This window comes from Abramis brama, assembly GCF_963993115.1.
Source record: "Abramis brama genome assembly, chromosome: 17".
Lineage (NCBI taxonomy): Eukaryota > Metazoa > Chordata > Actinopteri > Cypriniformes > Leuciscidae > Abramis > Abramis brama.
In genome coordinates this window covers 1780114-1804317 of record NC_139979.1, presented here as the reverse complement: position 1 = coordinate 1804317, position 24204 = coordinate 1780114, and the positions used below count along the sequence as shown (strand labels likewise).

General features: G+C 36.6%; 1 protein-coding gene across 1 annotated transcript in view; it reads right to left on the bottom strand.

The window, feature by feature from the left end:
* Positions 1-796: 796 nt before the first annotated feature.
* Positions 797-24204, bottom strand: part of plcl2 (phospholipase C like 2) — a 55489-nt gene continuing 32081 nt past the window's right edge. The window contains exons 4-6 of the mRNA XM_084088751.1: positions 14225-14300; positions 5098-5207; positions 797-3100 (exon numbers count right to left, since the gene is read on the bottom strand). Coding sequence (XP_083944877.1) covers positions 2900-3100; positions 5098-5207; positions 14225-14300 — 387 coding nt within the window. The 3' untranslated portion in view covers positions 797-2899. The remainder of the gene's footprint in view (positions 3101-5097; positions 5208-14224; positions 14301-24204) is intronic.

Here is a 24204-nt window from a genome sequence, read left to right as displayed (position 1 = left end):
CTCGGGTATATATATATATATATATATATATTACCATTCAAATGTTTGGCGTCCGTAAGATTCTTTTAGAGACAGTAAAGACTTTTAAATTGTTACAAAACGATTCCTAAAAAAAAATATAATGAAGAAACTTTACAAACACAAAAACAAACAGATGAAGCAGCTCAACATTATGATAATAAGAATCATAAATGTTTCTTGATCATCAAATCATCATATTAGAATGATTTCTGAAGGATCATGTGACACTGAAGACTGGAGTAATGATGCTGAAAATTCAGCTTTGATCAAAGGAATAAATTACATTTCACTATATATTCACATTGAAAACAGCTGTTTTAAGTTGTAATAATATTTCACAATATTCCTGTTTTTACTGTATTTTTTATTAAACAAATGCAGTCTTGGTGAACATGACTTAAAAATAATAAGAAAATATTAGGCCCAAAACATTTGAGTGGTATATATATATATATATATACACGTGTGTGTGTGTGTGTGTGTGCGCGTGTATGTATGTATATATCTGTGTGTGTGTGTGTGTGTGTGTGTGTGTGTGTGTGTGTGTGTGTGTGTGTGTGTGTGTGTATATATATATATATATATATATATAGTGTGTGTGTGTGTATGTCACAATTGCAATAAAAATAAATGTATATATCTGTGTGTGTGTGTGTGTGTGTGTGTATATATATATATATATATATATATATATAGTGTGTGTGTGTGTATGTCACAATTGCAATAAAAAAAAAAAAAATTATGAATGTTTTTAAAAATAGGCAAAATGAAATACTTATGAAATTAAGCCTTTAATTGCTGTTGTTGTTTGTTTGGCTTTGTGACATTTTCAGCTGGAATGAATGCCATTAGAAACTATAAAGAGTTAAAGGATGTAATTATGATGGTTTATTTCAGAGCACTGGGTCTTAACAGCGTTAAACAAAACGGATATTCTCTCTGGAACTATCACCCACTCCTTAAATGGTCAACTATAATTATAAATACACAATAACAGCACTGAAATGTATAAACAAATTATTCTTTTTTTTCATGTCCAGTTTAATCTCTGGTCACAAATGTGTAAATCCAATGGAAGTGGTTCATCGGTAGATTGGCACAATGGGAAGAGCAATGGAATGAGCCGGAGACAAACACTCACAAACTAGAAGCAACTTGTTGGGTAAAAAAAAAAAAGAGGCAAAACTTCAGCAACAAGGCAGAATCATATCTGAACAGTCTCCATACACACATGGACTACTTTTGTTTCCAGGAATGCTTGAGAAGCTTTAAATCGCAACACTTGACATACAGTATTCAGTCCGCTCTCAAAGACCACGAAAACACTGCGTAAATACAGTTGATTCATAAAAGTTTTCAATATTGTTGTGGACAATGTTGGACTTTGGAGTCAGAAAGGTTGAGAACCATTGTTGGCATTCATGTTGTTGTTTTTAAAGGGGTGGTTGATCATGATTTGACTTTTCTAACTTTAGTTAGTGTGTAATGTTGCTGTTTGATCATAAACAACATCTGCAAAGTTACAACGCTCAAAGTTCAAAGCAAAGGGAGATATTTGCTTTTAAAGAAATCGCTTTTTAAGGACTACAACAAACGGCTGGTAGAGACTACACCACATTCCTCCTGGGTTAGTGACATCACAAACCCTAGAATTTACATAAACCCCGCCCCCTGAACACGATTTATAGATTATCATGACAGAATATGCTAATCAATGACTAGAAGATAACTACACATCAGCTTCATAAATTCATCAACTAACCATTCAGAAATGTCCTGTTGCTTCTACATGTTTCACTTCTTCTTGAGTCTCTCCATCATTGTCTGACTCCGGTTTGAACATAAAAGGCTAAACGTTTTTGAAATGTTCAGTGCATGTGTGTGTGTGTGAGGTAAAAGAACACAAGCTCTTGAAGCTCCGCCCACTGTGCCGGGAGCAGCAGCTCATTTGCATTTAAACGGACACACACAAAAACGGTGTGTTTTTGCTCACCCTCAAAAAGTGACAATTTTAACATGCGATATAAAAATATCTGTGGGGTATTTTGAGCTAAAACTTCACACACACTCTGGGGACATCAGAGACTTATTTTACTTCTTGTGAAATACCACCCCTTTAAACACACACTGAATGGCAATCAAAATATTTTTTCATTACATTTCATTTTTCATTTATTGTGTATTTTTTTTTAATAAAAGCATCCACTAAATGACTAAACGTACATGTCGTCGATTTAAACCGCAGTGTGTTCGTGGCCGAAGAGACGCAACAATCGTCCCAGAGTCTCTCACCTATTCACTTGTACAGTAGCTACTGGTAATATCTAAAACTAGACACATCCTCAAATCCATTTATACAAATAATTTAAAAAAAGCCCATAAAGGGCCGGGCCCCGTCTCACAAGATCCTGTTCTGTACAAGCAAATAAAATATGAGCTCTTTAAAACATCCATTTCTCTTAACAAAATAATCTGATCCATTAAAAGTTCACATAGCAAAAAAGGTAACAGATCTCCATATATATATATATATATATATATATATATTTATATATATTTATACTGTATATACACACACACTATTTTGGCAGACAGAACGCAAAGTAGTTCTTTATTGTAAACAGCTCTCTTCTTTCCTCACACGACCTCTCGTTACATTCATGGCTCCAGTTCTGATTCCTCTTAAAGTTTGTGCTTTGAGGAAAAGGCCTTTGAGAAACACTCGGCCTCATCGACACCCACCTGATCCCGGGACACGGGAACATGACGTAGATGAGGCCTTCGGAATCGTCCTGAGGGTCTGAGATCTTTCCAAATGTGTTGGGTGCACACCGACCCGGGGAGAGAGGATTAATGGGATTTGACGCTCCGGTTCTCCTCAGTTCTCCTGGTCTGTGAAGTCCTCCTCCACGACTGCTTTCTCCGGGATGGCCTCCAGACTGGGACGGCCCCTGGACTGAGACCCCGACGAGGATCCCACTCCGCCTTTGGACAGGTTACAGGTGAGCGCGGCGTAGTGGATCTGTTTCAGGTTTTCCAGCACTTCCGCCCGGGCGTGTTTCAACAGATCGGCCTGACCCTGAGAACACGAGCAGAGACGAGGGAGAGTTCACTCACACCAGTGTTCTAGCAGGAACGCTGCTCTCGCTCATGCAAACACTTCATAGTAGCTTTTTTTTTTTTTTTTTTATCTTTAGCTTTACATAATTTTTTGGGACATTTTGTCAAATACAAATATTTTATTATATATTGTTTAACATTTGCATTAGTTATTAAAAATATTATTCTTTAGTTTTACATAATTTGCCAATACATCATATTAGTTTTCCTTGTTTTTGTTAATTTAGTAAATTACAAATAATTATTACATAGCGTTTATATACAGTATGTATAAAATAATTATACACAGTACACACACATATATTATGTAAACACAAACTTTTGGATGCGATTAATCGTTGCCCAGCACTAATATATATATGTATATATGAGTGTGTGTGTGTATATATATATATATATATATATACACACACACACATATATATATACATATATATATATATACACTATGTAATAATTATTTGTATTTGACAAAATTAACAAAAGCAAGGACAACTAATATGATGTATTGGCAAATTAGGTAAAACTAAAGAATAATATTTTTAATAACTAATGAAAATTTTAAACAATAAATAATACAATATTTGTATTTGACAAAATGTCCCAAAAAATTATGTAAAGCTAAAGAATAAATATTATTTTATTATAAATAATAAAAATGACAAAAGTGATTCAAATGAAAATATAAAATAAAAGCCAATTCTAAATATTAATAAGTATGATAATACAATATGATTATTATTATTATTATATACATACTCACACACACACACGCTCTCTCTCTCTCACTCACTCTCTCACACACACACACACACACACACACACACTAAAGAACATCACAATTTTGTTGAGATTAAATTTAGAAGAGTGTGAGTGAATTTGTAGTGAATATTTTGAGCTTTATCCACATGCAGAAACACACTGTAACTCAGAGTGATGTACGTACTGTAGCCCTGCCATCAGAAACTGATCAGTAGCGGTCGCAGAGACATATCTGAGACACACTAATGAAAACATCAGGTGATCTTATATATCTGGGCTGAGCCTTTGTGATTGGACAGCAGACGCGAGGAAGAACAATGCCATCATTCGCCCAGTCATTTCAATACAATGTTTTTGTTTGGAATAACAGACTTGTGTAAATCACAGACTCGTTAACCATTTAATTATCATTAATGTCTTTAAGCAAACCAAATCGCCGCCTTAATAGTCTTTAATGGTGGTGTCACTTGAATCGATTCTGTCCAGCTGGCGTTTCAGTTTTAAATGATCTGGGTTTAAACATCTTATGTCCAATGGTGTGCATAGTATATTTAATTATTGGTTTCATTTTTTTTATATATATATATATATATATATAATTTACTCATCCTCATGTCCTTTTAAAAAGTTTTTTTTTTTTTGTTATTCCATTTATGTAAGAAATATTTTTTACAAAGGCTGTTTCTAAGTTCTGTGAATGGTCATTCAAATTCTAAGAGCCAGAGATAATGAACATTTGCTCTGATGAATTGAATATAATACATGAATAAATGCGTTATCAGTAACTGTGATTGGTCTTCTTTCTTGCATTTATTTGCATATTAAATAGTGACTGGTCTTGCATCCATTTAATCATCTATAGCTGTCTTTATACGGCAGGATTTCATTTATGCAGAACAAAATGTCGGATGTTTGTACCTCAACCTTTAACACTGTTCTCTGGCTGCGTTTCGTAACACTAGATTTGCATTTCTTGAATGAAATACCCCAGTTAACGGTGCAGTTTGATTTCTACTACTTGTTGTGTAAGTTTGTGGTCCACAAAACTGCTGCATTGGTTGTGAAAATATTATATATATTCAAGATAACATCACTTGAAACACATCTGAATGTTAAAATCTTCTTATGCATAAATATATGCAAATTAAAAGGGGAATAATTTCCCACAGGTGTTAATGTTTCATCTGTGATCACCTTCAGAATTGTGATGTTCCAGGTGAAGCTCTCGACAGATTTGTGGAGTTTTCTTCCCTTCAGTCCTTCTTTCACCGCCATGTCGTGTAGATTCTCATGAAACTCCATCGCTGAAACGACAGATTCAGGGGATCAGACGAGCACTGGGCTTTTTTACGTTTCTTCTGCTGCATTTATTCGATCAAAAATACAGTAAAATTGTGAAATATTTTTAGAATTTAAAACAGCTGTTTTCTATGTGAATATATAGTAAAGTGTAATTTATTCCTGTGATCAAAGCTGAATTTTCAGCATCATTACTCCAGTCTTCAGTGTCACATGATCCTTCAGAAATCATTCTAATATGATGATTTGATGCTTGAGACACATTTATGATTATTATCAATGTTGAAAACTGCTTTGTATTTTTGTGGAAACCGTGACACATTTTATATTTCAGGATTATTTGATGAATAGAAAGTTCAAAAGAACTGCATATAATTTAATCTTTTGTAACATTATAAATGTCATTTTTGATCAATTTAATGCATCCTTTCTAAATAAAAGTATTAATTTCTTTCAAAAAACAAAAGAAATCTTACTGAGCCCAAACTTTTAAACGGCAGTGTAAATCACAACATTTTTTGTTTGTAATTTGTTAAAAGAAACCATAATTTCATCCAAAGACTCACTGTAACAAAGATTTGATGTTTAAGAAGAAAAAAATGTTTAGCATCAGAACTAAGACAAGAAAAATCCATGAACAAGAAAAAAATGGTGAATAATTAATTTATATACACAAATATAACAATACATAAAAAAAAATATTCCTACATACATTTTACTACAATCATTTTAATACATAAAAAGTTATTTTCCTTCAGAGTTTTGAATCCATTACTTTAAACCTACGGTTTGAACTGGTTGACAAAAAAATAAATAAAATAATATATATATACATGTGTTATCTTACTTGAGCTGTACTTAATACTTGAGTGTTGAGACACAGAATCATTGCAAATATATTCAATATATCCCCACAACGGAGAACAAAACTCAAACTTTGGGCGAAGCGATCAGGATGGTCAGTGTGAGAGAGTTTGACTGCATCTAGTCATGCCGTTCAAGCAAGCAGAAGCTTCTGTACTTTGACAACTTAAGATACCAGCAAAGAAACTCTGGGATGTGGGCGCATGGTTCATACAAACACACTCACTTCCCGTCACGTGGCGATTGTCTTCTGTAGGTTTGGATTAAAGCCTCGTGGGAGGCGTGAGGATCACCTCATTGTTAGTTTGGGTAAATTGCGAGTTTCTCCTTGAGCCGCGCGGCACAAACATGGACGGTAAACGCTTGTGACATGATCAGAAAACAGGTGTCTGATACAGAAGGAGAAAGAGAGGAATAAAGCGATGAGAAGATGCAGGCGTGGGCACAGCACACACACATCCAATCCTTTCAGACTGCATTAACATCAAGGCAACGAACACAGAAGAGATTTGTCATCCGAGAGCCGTTCTGTTTCTGTCTTTCATTCGCAGTGATCTGAAGAACGGACACCGAGGAGAGGAAACAACGCTTTTTGAGTGATGTTTCTTGTGCTGAATCTTTAAAGTGCTTTTTTTCCCTCTTTCATGCAGTGTGTAATAGAGCTGTTTGTGAATGTAAAAGGTCTGCAAAGTTTTAAAGATCAAAGATCTCATTTCCCGTTACAAACCTGTGTAACAATGTAACACATTTGCATAATGCCAGCCTGTGGTCTTGATTGGCTGAACAGCGTCTCTTAGCCCCGCCCTCAAACACTGTAGTTGTATCTGAGACTGGAAGAGTTTAGTTGTGCTGTTTTCTGTGCTGTGAATCCACTTCAGAAGGATGAGATTTAAAACGTAAAACCAACGCCATCGTTACGGTTCACATCACAAGCGCTGAGGAAGAGCTGAAATTAAGATATGGTAATGAGCCATATCTGACATGAGCTGTATCCAGTCAGCCAATCACAACAGACTGAGCCGTCTGACCAATCAGAACAGAGCAGGCTCTCAGAGAGGCGGAGTTTAGAGAGACTGGATCTTCAAACTAACCATTTCAGACTCTTTGAGAAATGAGGTGATTGTTAAAGTGTTTGTTTTTTTTACCTTGGATGCATGTGAATTTATTGTAGGAGACTCCAAAACAAAATTAGGAACTTTTAAAATTGCATAACAAAGACACATATATGATGCACACCGCACACACAGCAATACGGGTGAAAATGCAATGTTTCGGTCTGACTGGCTGGTTTCTATTTCACTTCTAGAACTCAAGATGCGCATGCTTTTATCTATCTGCCAGGAAACAACGCTACAATGAACACGTGATGAAGATGAACTTACAAATAACCCACAAGTGAAATTTCTGACATAAAAGAGCCAGAAAAGCCCATATGATGTGTATCTGACAGACACTAACTTTGCAACATCGACACTGTTATTGAACTGAACTGAATCAACAATGAACTGATTTGAGCTGAACAACGACACTATTGTCTTCTGCTGCTTTACAGCTGAAATTTTATTCAATTTTGCATTATTGTTGCATTATTACATTATTGTTCGCAACTGTTATTTTCCAGTTTATTAATGTGAAGCTGCTTTGAAACAATCTTTATTGTATAAAGCGCTATATTAACAAACATGTAATGAAATTAAAATGCATGTTATATTCTGAAGTCATTTAACTGTTTATGTGCAGGGTTATTACTGTTAACTAAAACACTATTAATGCTAAAATAAAATAAAATATAAATGTTAAATTGAAAAACTTAAACTAAACAAAAAATACAAATGTTGCACATAACAAAATTACTAAAATATAAAAATAAAGGCTAATTCAATTTATAATAAAAACTATAGTATAGTATATAATAGCATTTGTGTGAGAAAAAGACTGCAATTTAAATTAAGACATCAAACATTTAACCATAAGGCATCAGAAGAAATTGTACTACTATTATTGCTCTTTTTTTTTGTCCTTTTTGGAGATTGAGACATGCCTTTTCCCAGGAACACTAAACAGCAAAAACATGAGAATACTGCAAACGGCAGCACATTTTCATGCATCAACTTGCACATTTGCTGTTCAGGAACCTGGCATGCACAGTTAAGAAACGAGGAAGAATTAGGAAGGATAGATAGTGTTACACCACCTAAAAACCTGAAGGACCATCAATGGAAGCGTCTGTCAAACCTCATGCTGTGTCTGTGTGCGTCTGAGAGCTAAAGCGCCTGTAAACGTGCTTTCGGTTGAGCTGTGACATCCTTCTATATACAGCTGTGCAAGCCATCCCACAGCTGTAAAGCTTCACTGAAAGGAGATCAACGACGGTCTCTAGATGCAGATCGCTGGCCAATGAAGCGGCGCACAAGCCTGGGGGAGACGGCGCTTGACTTCCTACAAATAGAGCAATAATGCTCAAGAGGGGGAAGCCATTACTGTGAATAGCACAAGCATATTTCAAGATGATTTGCATTCATTCCTGACGTTACTTTCACACTCTGTTAACCTCAGCGTTGGTGGGCTCTCGTGTCTGCGAGCCCCTCGGATCTGACGGGCGGTAAGTAAGGAGAGGTTCTGCCGGGTTAATGATGCGTGATCGTGCCGAGGAAAGCGGCCAATGGCACTCCGACTTCATGGCAGGGGTTGCCTAGCAACATACTGTAGTCTGAGTGGGAAAACCCGGGATGTCATTCCACACGTCTCTGTGAAGGCACGCACTGAGACACAGCGCAGACACCGTGACAGAAAGCCTCAGCCCCCGGATGCACGTGTGAGGGCGTCAGCGTGCTTCTAAGGCACTTGCACATCACTTCATAGCCTTTTATGTGCTTTAAATGACTTAATTTCACAGAAATGGCTGTAGTCTGGCACACCGCACAGCTATGCTTCATGCAACGTCTGTCAACCGCAACAGGAGTGACTGCAATGAATGCAACTTGAGTTGTGCAGTGCAGTGCATCAAAATATTTTCATGCAAACTAAGACATGCAATTTGTACTGCATTTTAGATGCACAAATAAACCTTTAAACAACTAGATTAAAGATGCAGTACAGTAAAAAAAAAAAAAAAAGTTTTTACCAGAAAATCTTCTTTTGTGCCTTTTAAACAACATTCCCATTGCCGTAGCCTACATATACCCAATAGAGCTGCACGATTAATCGCTGAAAGATCACGATCTCGATTCAAAAACCCACGCAATCTCATTCCTACATGGCAACGATTCACCTGGAATATTAATAATGAATCACACTGGAATATTCAAATCTGTGTTGATGCTGCCGCTGATCCAGAGAGAGCAGTTGTCATGCATGAAACGGTTTCACAAACAGTCTTTCAAACCACACAGTATCGTTATTTCTGTTTCTGTTACAAATATCCATATTATCACAGAAGTACTGGGATGAGTTTATAGTTCGGATATAAACACTGATGTCTACGGTAGCAATCAAAATAAATCACCTTTATTCTGCAAACTGGTATTTGTTATCATATTTTTATCATAATCATATTTGTTTTAGCACAGATAGTTATTTACCAATAGTTATTTATTATAAATTATTTACCAATAGCGGTTAATGAATCCGAAGTCTCACAAATTCACAAAAAATAGCTTGCTTCCACGTTGCAAAATGAACAATTGCATTGCAAGAAAAAAACAAAAACAGCTTCCATTAGCCGTGTTGCAAATAAAAACGAAAACAAGCAAAATCAAAACATAAAGCATTATGTTTTGTCATTACTGTATGGAAAAACTCACTGGCCAACTCGTTTAAAAAACAATGCAGATTATCATGATCATCTTAATACGCATGCAAATACTCTGAGTGTTTACTCTATACTCTATAGAGTATCTTAATACTCTATTTTTGTCAGCTGTTTTGACCCTGTATTTTCAAAATGTGGTTAGTCTGACCAGAGTTCAGCTCTCAGCATTGGGTTTTTTAATATGGCGTCTAGTTGAGACCCTCCATTCTGTTCTCTATATCAGTGTTTGTGTTTCTGAACTCCCTGAAACCCCTCCATTGTAGTCTTGAGTTTCTTCCGGGAATGAACACATCACAATATTCTTAATTTTAATAATTCATACGCAGAATAAAGGGGCGGGGCCTGGTTGAGTTAGTTAGTAATGTGTTAAACTGGTGGTTATGGGAAGGGGCGGGACATTTCCCAAACACACTCAAAGCGCTCGACCAATCACAACACACTGATCCAGCTGACCAATCAGAGCACAGTGTGCTTTTCAGAAGGAGGGGCTTCATAGAGACAGGAACTAAACAGAGCGTTACTGACAGACTGGGAAGAGAGGAGCCGCAACAATGGAGAATATGAGGAAAATAATCAACATTCAAGCACGAAAACCTGTTCTAATGGAGCCCAAAAACATCAACACTTCGAAAAAGGGCCCTTTTTAAAGGAAATCACAAAATTCAACTTAATTTAATTTTGTGGAAACTTCTTTCCATGGTTTCAGATTAAACCACCACCACACCATCCAATCTGGTCCCCTCAGTGGGCCAGTTATTATCCCCTACTGGTAAAATGTGGAACTGCACCATTATGGAGGCAAAAAGCATTAAAGAAAAGCTAATTCATTCAAATGGAAAGGGAATTTGGTCTGCATGAACAAATCAAATCCACAGCACATAACCACAGCCACCTTACACGCAAGCAACTCCCGCTGGCATCAGGGTTATTGTTAGCACACAAATTTTCTAATATTTACAGCAAAAGTATATCCTCCATCTCTTAAATAACTGGAGCACTGGCCAGCACTGCTTTACTCAAAAGAGAGCATGTTATTTACTCTGCCTGTAGATCAATACCTGCTAGGTCTTTCGCAGTGGCCAGTTTTGATTATATAAGCATGTCAATGCCAGAGTTTTCCACTAGATTCCATGGGGGAATGGGCAAGTATTGACCCACTTTTCCTATTCACGGTTAGCAACTTGAGCTCATCACACTACAGCTCCATCAGTCCAGCTCGGCCTCCAATCCGCCACACCTCAGTGAAGTAAAGCTACCTTTCAACCACATTTATCAATGAGCCAGGCAGAGATGGGCTTCTTAAGAGAGACAAGAAACCACAGATTGATTTACGGTGTTTACTGCAGATTAGACAAAGCCATTCTCTGTGCACTTGTACTGGGACAAAAGACGATGAATATTTGATGTGGCCACAGAGTCTGAAAATCAATCAAATCTTTGTGGTTACGGCTTACTTCTAATGCACGATATTAAACTGCATTAACAGTGGTGAAAAATTACAGTGTTAAGCAGAAGAAATCAAAGATGGAAGTGGCTGAGTGATGGTTTTATGATGAAGATGAACGTACATTTTGTGTCAAAAGTCTGATCACTGATCAAAAGTGACAGTAAGCCTTTCCTTGACAAGCAGTATGATTTTAGGGATCAAGTTAAGCGCCAACATTTGCTACTCAGAATTACGAGTATGTTTAAATCCTTAACACTAAGTATGAGCAACAGTAATAGTGAAGTGAAGGTGATGCATGTAAGATTTTTAACGTTAAAATACATTCACTTATCCCAGTTTAACATTAAGCAATATTGGCTTTGGGGCACCTACTGTAGAAGGTGAGAATTTGGGGCGTGGCTACTGTAGAAGGTGAGAGTTTGGGGCGTGGCTACTGTAGAAGGTGAGAATTTGGGGCGTGGCTACTGTAGAAGGTGAGAGTTTGGGGCGTGGCTACTGTAGGAGGTGGAGAGTTTGGGGCGTGGCTACTGTAGCAAGAGGAGAGTTTGGGGGAGTGACTACTGTAGCAAGCGGAGAGTTTGGGGCGTGGCTACTGTAGGAGGCGGAGAGTTTGGGGCGTGGCTACTGTAGAAGGTTAGAGTTTGGGGCGTGGCTACTGTAGGAGGTGGAGAGTTTGGGGTGTGGCTACTGTAGCAAGAGGAGAGTTTGGGGGAGTGGCTACTGTAGCAAGAGGAGAGTTTGGGGGAGTGACTACTGCAGCAAGCGGCGAGTTTGGGCGTGGCTACTGTAGCAATCGGAGAATTTGGGGCGTGGCTACTGTAGCAGGAGGAGAGTTTGGGGCGTGGCTACTGTAGCAGGAGGAGAGTTTGGGGCGTGGCTACTGTCGAAGGTGAGTTTGGGGCGTGGCTACTGTAGAATGTTAGAGTTTGGGGCGTGGCTACTGTAGCAGGTGGAGAGTTTGGGGCGTGGCTACTGTCGAAGGTGAGTTTGGGGCGTGGCTCCTGTAGAAGGTTAGAGTTTGGGGCGTGGCTACTGTAGGAGGCGGAGAGTTTGGGGTGTGGCTACTGTAGGAGGTGGAGAGTTTGGGGTGTGGCTACTGTAGCAAGAGGAGAGTTTGGGGGAGTGACTACTGTAGCAAGCGGCGAGTTTGGGGCGTGGCTACTGTAGCAGGAGGAGAGTTTGGGGCGTGGCTCCTGTAGAAGGTGGAGCTAGAGAGTGTTTAGCTGCTGTGGAACCATGACTGATGCATTACATGGGAAAGAAATTCAGCTTCAGTTACAGGAGTGTAAGACAAACTTCACAGCAATTAGACCTTCAAAGATTAAACAAGTCATGAACACGTCAAGGCATTGAGATGAAGCGCGCCATAATGGATTCTTCAATACAACATCATCATGTACCTGTTCAGAAAGACAAATTTAACAATTTATAATGTTTACATTGATGTGTCAATGTTAACAGCCTAAAACAGCTGTATTGGGTCGTGTCAAAAAAAAATGACACATATGCGTTTGATGGGTTTATTATAAGTGAAATGCTTGCGCTCGCTCAAGACAGAGTGTTAGCCGACTCAATTGCTTACTCATCACACATAGCAACACAGCTAAAAGTACCTTTTATTGAAAATAACCTACTTCTACCTGTTGATACATGCCTTCACAAGCACCCGTAAGAACTGAGATTGCGATGTTTAAGGAGGCGCAACATGAGAAATATAAATAGGCTTTATTTTTGTAATCACACTAGGTACCACTAGTGTTGCAGAAACTACATACTTCACCTTTAATAAGCATCAATAAGGTTTATTCATACATTATTGAAGCCAAACATTACACATGTGGCATTGAAGCCATTGGCAAGCATAATGATTGGCTTGACCAAACAAATGGCAGGTTATGCGTTTGGGTTGTGATAATTGCTCAACGAGAGAATATATAATGAATTCTAACAGCTTCCTGTGCCAAGATTCCATCAGCTACGATTAATGAAACACACTGACAGCCTTCCGCATCGATCACCTGCCAATCACTGTCTCCCAGCAACAAACCCAAGATGCAGAAAAAACTGAAAATGATTATCAATGTTTCCACTGCGCTTCACAAGGTTTTATGAACGCATTAGCACATAAACAGATAAAAGGCAACAGGAAAATGAGGAAGCACAGCAGGAATGATGCACATTTCCTTCACTTTGCCACATTTAGTAAAAACAAAAACTTGAAATGGTACAATTTGCTCGGGTATTTTTAGTAGCCTATACTAAATTGTAGTAGCCTATAATAAATTTGGATCTGAATTGATTTGTGAGATCAAAAGTGAACGAAGCCACATCACTCGCTGCATACTACATTGTACACTTCAAAAAAAACAAAAAAAACAATGCAATTTCAAAAGGCCACAGATGCACCTTAAAATTACATAAAAGCTTGATAAAACACACCGCCTTTTTTCTGCATTTGGTCGTTCCCTTTCATTTGGGAGCGAATGCAATTGAGCCTGATCTCTGCATCGTGCACCATTGATTGCAGGGCTTTGATAGGCTATAGATGTTTACCCTTTTAGTGCCCTGTTAATTAGAGAACAGAGCGAATGACTCTAATGAGAGTCAAAAAACCCTACTTGAATGGTGTTTGAAAATCATCACACAGGTGGAGAGAAAAGCATGCACAATGAGCCTTATACAACACACCGTGGCATAATTAATTTATTCTCTTTGAGCTTTTTTAGTATGAACACACTGGTGTTTTCTGCACTCTATTACAGAGGAAACTGAGATCGAAGGGACGCGGCAATCGATTGTGTTCCTAGAAACATCCCTCCCTTGTGGAACACTGTGTCTCTCTCTTTCTCTCGCTATCCTTCTCTTTGCTCTCATTCTCTTTTACGTTTTTTCATCCTTACCTGCTTTCTGGACTTGCAGTATTCGCTCGTACACGCCATCAGAGTTCTCCAGCAGCGTTCGGTTGGTCTGGATCATCTGTGAACACAGGGAAAAAGGGACACGTAATGAGCATCCGTGCGATTACTGTCGCAATCTGACGACAGCTCATCTGTAGTGGCCTGTAGCCTGCAGATACTCGTGTGCATTCAGAGGTCATATGACATACAACAGATATATTCCAATGACACAAAAAATTAAGCAAACTTTAAAAAAAATAAAAAAAATAATAATATATATATATATATATAATATATATTATAATTACATAATTATAATATATAGTAATAAAATAATAATAAAAAAAATTTATAAACTTTATACAACTTTTGTATAAATGGCTGGAAGACATGAATGTGTGCCTGAATATGGGTCATATAGTAGCTGAATAAATTACAGATATTATTACAGAGGTCATATGAAGCATAACAAATACATTCCATATATATATATATATATATATATATATATATATATATATATATATATATATATATATGAGAAAAATAAAAAATCAAAATCAAACAAAATAAAATGAATTGATAGTAACCAAATATTAAAATAAAAAATAAAAACAAAAACTAATTAGTATTCTGTACTACTTTTGTATAAATTAATTTATGCCTGAATATGGGTCATACAGTAGATATGGAAGATATTATTACAAATGATATCAGAGGTCACATGAAAGATTAATACATTATAATCACCAAAATAAAATAAGTAAAACAGATACGTATAAACAAATTAGATAGATAGATGGATAGATGGATAGATGGATAGATGGATAGATGGATAGATGGATAGATAGATAGATAGATAGATAGATAGCTGTATAATTTAAAGATATTATTACAAATTATATCAGAAGTCATATGAGACATCAGCATATAGTAGTAGTATAATAAACATTTCTGCAAATTAATATATAAATAAAATATATAAAAAAGGTTATAAAACAAATGCTTATTCATTTTTTTACCAAGGTCAGGAAAAATATGAACTCCTGGTCAGCCGAAAAACATCTATTTTAAGCCTCGTGTTCAACATAAGATTACTAGTTACAATGCAGAAGAGGAAGTTGATGGTTGTTGAATTAATGAGGAAAGTCATCGCAGGACAGGAAGTGGGGCCGGTTACGCAATAGATCTGCTCTTTTGTTGAGCCTGAACCCACACCCTTCTAATGAGGCGAGCGGATTCCTACATTTAATTAAACACACACACACACACACACACACTCACACACACACTCACTCAAACTAATTCAGACGGACATCTCAGCACAGGGCCAGCGGCTACAGATCCTGCACCAAACCACATCATAAAGCCATAGTCCAGATCAACAAACTTTCCTTGTGAGACTCAACATGCTGCCAAGAAAGAAAAAAAAATGTTGCATTTACTAAAAGGCCTTCTTAAGGGTTTCTTACACACTGTGATGGAGTTGTACATCATGTCCATTTTGCACTCTCTCTGACCCTTAGAAATAACCACAATTTTAATACATGCTAATACATGTTTTTGCTCTATGTAAATTGCCTCTATTATGATTTACTGGCCCAGTCTCAAGTCTCTGTTTAAGTTAATCTATGCAGATTATGCATATGTTCGTTCTGACCTTTAGACTCTTGAAATGCTGGCCCGTATCATAAAAAACAAAGAGTTTACACTATTTTGTAACAATGGCTGATTAGTTGAAATAATGGTTAAATTATAAATAAATAAAAAACACACTTCATTCAAGTAATTTCAGAGCAAATACATAAATATCAAAATGTATATTTTATGATTTACAGTACTTTTCAAAATGTTGGGGTCAGTAAGATTTTTGTGTTTTTTAAAAGACGTCTTTTCTGCTCACCAAGGCTGCATTTATTAAATCAAAAATATAGTAAAAACAGTAAAATACTGTTTTTTTGTTGCTATTTTCTATGAATATATAGTAAAGTGTAATTTATTCCTGTGATCAAAGCTGAATGTTCAGCATCATTACTCCAGTCTTCAGTGTCACATGATCCTTCAGAAATCACTCTAATATGATGATTTGATGCTCAAGAAACATTTATGATTATTATCAATGTTGAAAACTGTTGTGCTGCTTAAACTTTTTTTTTCAGGATTATTTGATAAATAGAAAGTTAAAAAGAATTTGAAATAGAAATCTTTTGTTACATTATAGATGTCTTTACTGTCACTCTTTTATCAATTTAATGTGTCCTTTCTGAATAAAAGTTTGAATTTCTTTTTAAAAAATCTTCCTGACCCCAAACTTTTGACAAGTATACATCAAATACGATAAGTTATAAGAAAATGATTTTCGCAACTTGTTTGTGGTATCATTTGTATGGCAATGAATCAGCAGACCATCTTGGGCAATAACTGGCTGGTGTGCATTAGCAGCGTTTGCAATGTTTCACTCGTTTCAACCGCAGACACACCAAGGTTGAAAATGAACTGGAGCTTGGGGCAAAAATGCCATCAAAATGTATAAAAAGCCCCCAAAATTCAAGATATGGGGCAAAAAATGTCCCTGTATGAGTTCTTGTTTTAATATTTATAACAGGATATGGTTAAAGGCACAGTGTGCAAGTTTCACCACTAGAGGTCGCTTATTCAAAACAATAAAGGCGACTCCGCGAATGTGGAAAACTAGCCTATCACTGATGCCTCAGTGTTTGTTTGACACTTCAGATGCTGATTTTAAAACGGTATGTATATACATGTTTTCATATCATTATAAATTAATTAATTTGTTGATTAGATGCGGCATTAGTGGAGAACAGCAGTGTGTTTGCAGTCGAGGATAACATTAGTAGTACCGTGAACGGTTAAATCAGTCAGTGTGACAAAAACACACGCAAGCCCGACACAAATGTTTAATGTCACGATTGGTATACCATCTGTTTGCATTAGTGTATATCCAGCTGGTCATTATCATGCATTCGTTTGGAAGCAGAGCTGCATATTTAAAGCTAGTGTCATGAGAAAGCAAACCGATGTGATCATGCAGCCGACAGACACAGAGAGGCCATCCTTAAAAATATTTTGGTTTGCAGTAACAAAACAAAAAAAGAAAGAACATTTTTCACCTATGTCTAGGGGCTGTTCACACCAGGCCACTATATGCGTTTTCTCAGATCGGATTGCAATCTGATTTATCAAAACGATTCCATTTACACCTGGTTACATATACAAATGTGTGGGGGGTTTTTTTGCGGATATAAATCCGATCTTCAATTCCCGCTATATGCAGATTTAATGGAGTGCACGTCACCGAAAGCAACAGTTATGAGATACATTATTTTATTGATCATCAGCTAAAATTTCTGAATCAAAGCCCGCAATAAGAGAAAGCGGAAACAGCCCTGGTAAGATCATTTCGTTTCTTTACATTTAATGAAGATGATTGTGTGTTAAGCGTCTGCGACTTACTTTCACTTTGATTTGCGATAGCACGTTGATGCTCAGCTTCATCTGCGGTGATGCGTGTTGCAGTAGCGTCGTCATATCTGACTAAAACATGACATATAGCCTATAACACGCTCTCACATGTTTATTTTTTAATAAACCATATTCAACAACATATAAAAATGAAATAATCTTTAGAGTAAAGCCGCAGCCATCATTACCAAGCGCGAACCATTGACAGTGAATGAAACGAAGCGATCTTAGCCTGCAGCCATGGGTTTTTATTTAAAAGAAAGAACGTAGCTTATGTTTGTATGTAGGTCTAGGCAATTTATATTTACAATACTTAATAACTAATATTATTTTATTGCATTTGTATTAGTTGTTTGAAGAGTTAAACAAAAATCGGTCGGTCTTAACGCATTTTACAACCGGCAAGTCGGTCGGACTAAAAGGGAAAAAAAATAAATAATTGGGTTGGTACTAAATTGACAGGGTCGGTCGGGTTACGGCAAACAAGAATATTTTTAAGGATGGCCAGAAGATATGCAATAAGATAATCATCAAGTGTTCTAAAATAAAGTGTGAGAGAAGACATACAATATACATAAGTGTCTAATTCCACTGCTATGGCCTTTGTGTAGATATTTAAATATGGCAATATATTAAAGCACGAATGTTTGGATTTATATGAAATACAATAAGAGTCCATCTGTAACATTAACTAAGGTTATGTTTTAGAAGTATTGTTTATTGTTAGATCATTAATTTCAATATTTGCTAATACATTTAAAAGTTGTATCTGTTAACATTAGTTAATGCACTATGAACTAACATAAATGATCAACGTGTAATCAATATATTCATATTTAATATTAATATCTATATTTATTTCATTTAATAAGTACAGTACATTTACTTGGTTCAGCTATGTTTTTTTTTTAATTTATAAAAAAATATAATTTTGTTTGTTTTCATTCAGTATTCATTTTTAAAAACTATCAGTTATCAATATATTAATATTTAATATTAATATCTATATTTATTTAATTTAATAAGTACAGTACATTTTCATGGTTTAGCTATGTTTTTTAAATAAAAATATATAATTTAGTTTGTTTTCATTCAGTATCCATTTTAAAAACTATCGGTTATCAATATATTAATATTTAATATTAATATCTATATTTATCTAATTTAATAAGTACAGTACATTTTCATGATTAAGCTTTGTTTTTTGTAATAAAAAATATAATTTTGTTTGTTTTCATTCAGTATCCATTTTTAAAAACTATCGGTTATCGGTTATCAATATATTCATATTTTATATTAATATCTATATTTATCTAATTTAATAAGTACCGTACATTTTCATGGTTTAGCTATGTTTTTGTTTTTGTTTTTTGTAATAAAAAATATCATTTTGTTTGTTTTCATTCAGTATCCATTTTAAAAACTATCGGTTATCATCCAATAGTTATCGTTATCTGTAAAATCCAGTATCGGACGACCTCTAGTACATATGGATTTAAAAATAGACTAAGAATAAAACATGAGATAATGTTGTTAAATATAACAGACATAAAGTAATCCGTCTATTTGTCTCGTCGGGCCTCCGACGGTTTCTTTGAAACGATCCTCTGAATAGCAAAGGCCGCCTGTGCTCGTGTGCTGAAGAAACAAAGGATTATCTGAAACTTTACTGTAATGCAGTCAGGGATCTGCCAAGGACACAGGTCATCATGTACCGGTCGTCTAATTGAATCGTACATCCCTACAGTGGCTGAAAGCACAGCAGGGTCACTCGTCAGGACCAGATTATCTCTCAGTGCCAACAAAGAGAAGAACAGCTGCTTTACTTCTGACAGGTCGTGCTCAGAAAGCTTCAATCATGAGGATGTGGACGCTTTCCAAGAAGACACACACTTTCTAATGGCCTCGCCACGTGCTGATGTTGCCCAGACATAGATTATCATAGTGCACTTTATGTCTGGACCTGTCAAACATACATTGCATGCTTGCAGATTGTACAAAATACTGCAGCAAGGTTGTTAATGAATGCTGGGAAAACGGATCATGTTACTCCCTTGTTATCTTTTTTTAGGTCGGCTACCAATACGTTTTAGGATACAGTATAAGATTCTGATATATGTTTTTGTTAATTTTCTTTTTATTGGAGAAATATAAAGAGTACAGATAGGCATAACAAATTTTAAATCTGAAGATCCTCCATCTTTTCCTTATGCATACAAAATCTAACAGGATATTATAGTTCCTTCTGCAGTTGTTAATTATATATATTCATATTTGTACACACATGCATATACATATTCACTAACATGCCTATACATGTACATGCCACCTACACACAAACATATGCATATATTCCAACATACAGAAACTCTTAAAACAAAACTACTAGAACAGCCCTGATATATGTTTTTAAAGCACTTCACGGAATACTTAGCTGAGCTTATTAAGCCCTACAGTTCAGGCGTAAGACTAAAGCCTTATTCGGACGGGACTAGTGTAACATGGAGAGGTGGGGTAAAGTAATAATTACCAGAGCTTCTCTGTGATTTTAGTCCCGTCTGAATGTGCATCTCAGTAATCATGACGGACAATGTCAGGAAAGTTTACGGCGACTTTTAACTTCAGTAAAAAGGTCCGGAAAAATGACCTCAGGTAACACTAATCCCGTGCGAATAGACCCGCTGTAAATATGTATGTACATATTTCAAAATTTCCTGTTTAAAAGTAGTTTTCCGCAGTTTTTCAAGTATGGAGACAAAACTGTGGCAAAACTCAAGTGTTTCACACACACCATTCAGATCAGAAAGAAGATGGAAAGCACTTGTTAGAGGCACGAAACATCTTTTAGCGTTAGGTAAGTGCCTTTTACCAACACAATCCAAACTGAAGTTAATTAATACAGTGAGGAAAATAAGTATTTGAACACCCTGCTATTTTGCAAGTTCTCCCACTTGGAAATCATGGAGGGGTCTGAAATTGTCATCGTAGGTGCATGTCCACTGTGAGAGACATAATCTAAAAGAAAAATCCAGAAATCACAATATATGATTTTTTAACTATTTATTTGTATGATACAGCTGCAAATAAGTATTTGAACAACTGTCTATCAGCTAGAATTCTGACCCTCAAAGACCTGTTAGTCTGCCTTTAAAATGTCCACCTCCACTCCATTTATTATCCTAAATTAGATGCACCTGTTTGAGGTCGTTAGCTGCATAAAGACACCTGTCCACCCCATACAATCAGTAAGAATCCAACTACTAACATGGCCAAGACCAAAGAGCTGTCCAAAGACACTAGAGACAAAATTGTACACCTCCACAAGGCTGGAAAGGGCTACGGGGAAATTGCCAAGCAGCTTGGTGAAAAAAGGTCCACTGTTGGAGCAATCATTAGAAAATGGAAGAAGCTAAACATGACTGTCAATCTCCCTCGGACTGGCGCTCCATGCAAGATCTCACCTCGTGGGGTCTCAATGATCCTAAGAAAGGTGAGAAATCAGCCCAGAACTACACGGGAGGAGCTGGTCAATGACCTGAAAAGAGCTGGGACCACCGTTTCCAAGGTTACTGTTGGTAATACACTAAGACGTCATGGTTTGAAATCATGCATGGCACAGAAGGTTCCCCTGCTTAAACCAGCACATGTCAAGGCCCGTCTTAAGTTTGCCAATGACCATTTGGATGATCCAGAGGAGTCATGGGAGAAAGTCATGTGGTCAGATGAGACCAAAATAGAACTTTTTGGTCATAATTCCACTAAACGTGTTTTGAGGAAGAAGAATGATGAGTACCATCCCAAGAACACCATCCCTACTGTGAAGCATGGGGGTGGTAGCATCATGCTTTGGGGGTGTTTTTCTGCACATGGGACAGGGCGACTGCACTGTATTAAGGAGAGGATGACCGGGGCCATGTATTGCGAGATTTTGGGGAACAACCTCCTTCCCTCAGTTAGAGCATTGAAGATGGGTCGAGGCTGGGTCTTCCAACATGACAATGACCCGAAGCACACAGCCAGGATAACCAAGGAGTGGCTCTGTAAGAAGCATATCAAGGTTCTGGCGTGGCCTAGCCAGTCTCCAGACCTAAACCCAATAGAGAATCTTTGGAGGGAGCTCAAACTCCGTGTTTCTCAGCGACAGCCCAGAAACCTGACTGATCTAGAGAAGATCTGTGTGGAGGAGTGGGCCAAAATCCCTCCTGCAGTGTGTGCAAACCTGGTGAAAAACTACAGGAAACGTTTGACCTCTGTAATTGCAAACAAAGGCTACTGTACAAAATATTAACATTGATTTTCTCAGGTGTTCAAATGCTTATTTGCAGCTGTATCATACAAATAAATAGTTAAAAAATCATACATTGTGATTTCTGGATTTTTTTTTTTAGATTATGTCTCTCACAGTGGACATGCACCTACGATGACAATTTCAGACCCTCCATGATTTCTAAGTGGGAGAACTTGCAAAATAGCAGGGTGTTCAAATACTTATTTTCCTCACTGTACATCATTCGACCGGACATAACTGTTTTATATAATAAATATAGGTTATATGTGTTTGCGCACGTGATATCAGGAAGCAGCGTAACACACACATGACGACAGGCGTGACGGCGATGCGCAAATCGAGTTACTCTCCCACTTCTGCTAGTTTTACTGAGATATCTTATCCCGTACGAATTGGCCATTAAAGGATTAGTTCACTTTAAAAAAAAATGTTGCTGATAATTTATCATCCAAGATATCCATGTCTTTCCTTCTTCAGTCGAAAAGAAATTAAGGTTTTTGAGGAAAACATTCCAGGATTTTTCTACACAGAATGGACTTCAATGGCAACCAACTATACCAATGTTCAAAGAAGGTCCGTCTCAATGCAGCTTCAAAGTCTCGACACGATCCCAGTCGAGAAATAAGGGTCTTATCTAGTCATTTTCCCAAAAAAATTATATATATATATATATACTTTTTAACCACAAATGCTCGTTTTGTACCATCTCTGAGATGTGCCACGCATTACGTCATCACATTGGAAAGGTCACGCATCACGTCATCTATCTAAGTTATTTGTCTGTCTGTGTTCTCCGGTTCAAAAAGGTCGGGAAGGGCGAAACATGTCATCTCATTTTCTCCTCCAACTTCAAAATCGTCCGACATCTTTGTTTTAATTTATTATTATTATTTATTTATTTATTTTTTGTGACCTTTCCAACGTGATGACGCAATGCGTGGCACATCTCAGAGATAGTACAAGACGGGCATTTGTGGTTAAAAAGTATATATATATATTTTTTTTTTTTAGAAAATGACCGATCATTTCGCTGGATAAGACTCTTATTTCTCAACTGGGATCGTGTCGAGACTTTGAAGCTGCATTGAGACGGACATTTGGACCTTCTTTGTACATTGGTATAGTTGGTTGCCATTGAAGTCCATTCTGTGTAGAAAAATCCTGGAATGTTTTCCTCAAAAACCTTAATTTCTTTTCGACTGAAGAAGGAAAGACATGGATATCTTGGATGACATCGGGGTGAGTAAATTATCAGCAAAACATTTTTTTGAAAGTGAACTAATCCTTTAATATTACAGACGTCCTGTGGTAAAATCACATCACTCCATCTACCCTTGTAACGTTAATCCCGTCCGAATAGGGCTTAAGATCATCAAACAAGTTTCTTCTAACCATTCCTCGTGCGCGTCTCAAATTGAAGTGTGATCGTGCTTTCTGACTCTTGATGTTTTTAAGGACCGCTTAAAATCTTATCTGTACTCTTTGGCATTTTAGTACATGGATGTTTTTATGTTTTGTCTTATTGTTCTGTTGCTTTTTATTGCAGTGTACAGCACTCTGGAACTACGGTGGTAGCCTGTAAGGTGCTGTATGTATAAATAAATAAATAAATAAATGAATGAATGAATGAAATGAAATGAAATGAAATGAAATGAAATGAAATGAAACGAAACGAAATGCAACGAAATGAAACTAAATAAAATGCAGGCAGGGAAGCTTACAGTATGCAAGTGTCAGATCTAGTTTTTTACACAATTTTACTCCCATAATCCAGGAAGAACCTATAGATTTGGCCAGAAAATGTAAAAAAAAACTAGTTGGGTGACACTAAAGCTTCTTACAGTGCACACTTTATAGTGACTTGAGGCTGAGTATCGTGATCAATGGCATACTGGTGAAAGTTCATCAATGCATTTGAATCAATTTGAATGAATCAAATTAGGACTTTTTAAAAAAACATTCAGAATAATTCATGATGGAATCACTCAGACCAATTCATTGACAAGAGCCAACAATGGTTTGCAATATTTAATATAAAAAGGTAACACTTTAGTTTAGGGTCTAATTCTCACTAGTTGCTTTTTAACATGTATATTACTAGGATATTGGCTGTTTATTAGGACTTATAAAGCACATATTAATGCCTTATTCTGCATGACCATATTCTACATCCCGATACCTAAACTTAACAACTACCTTATTAATTATTAAT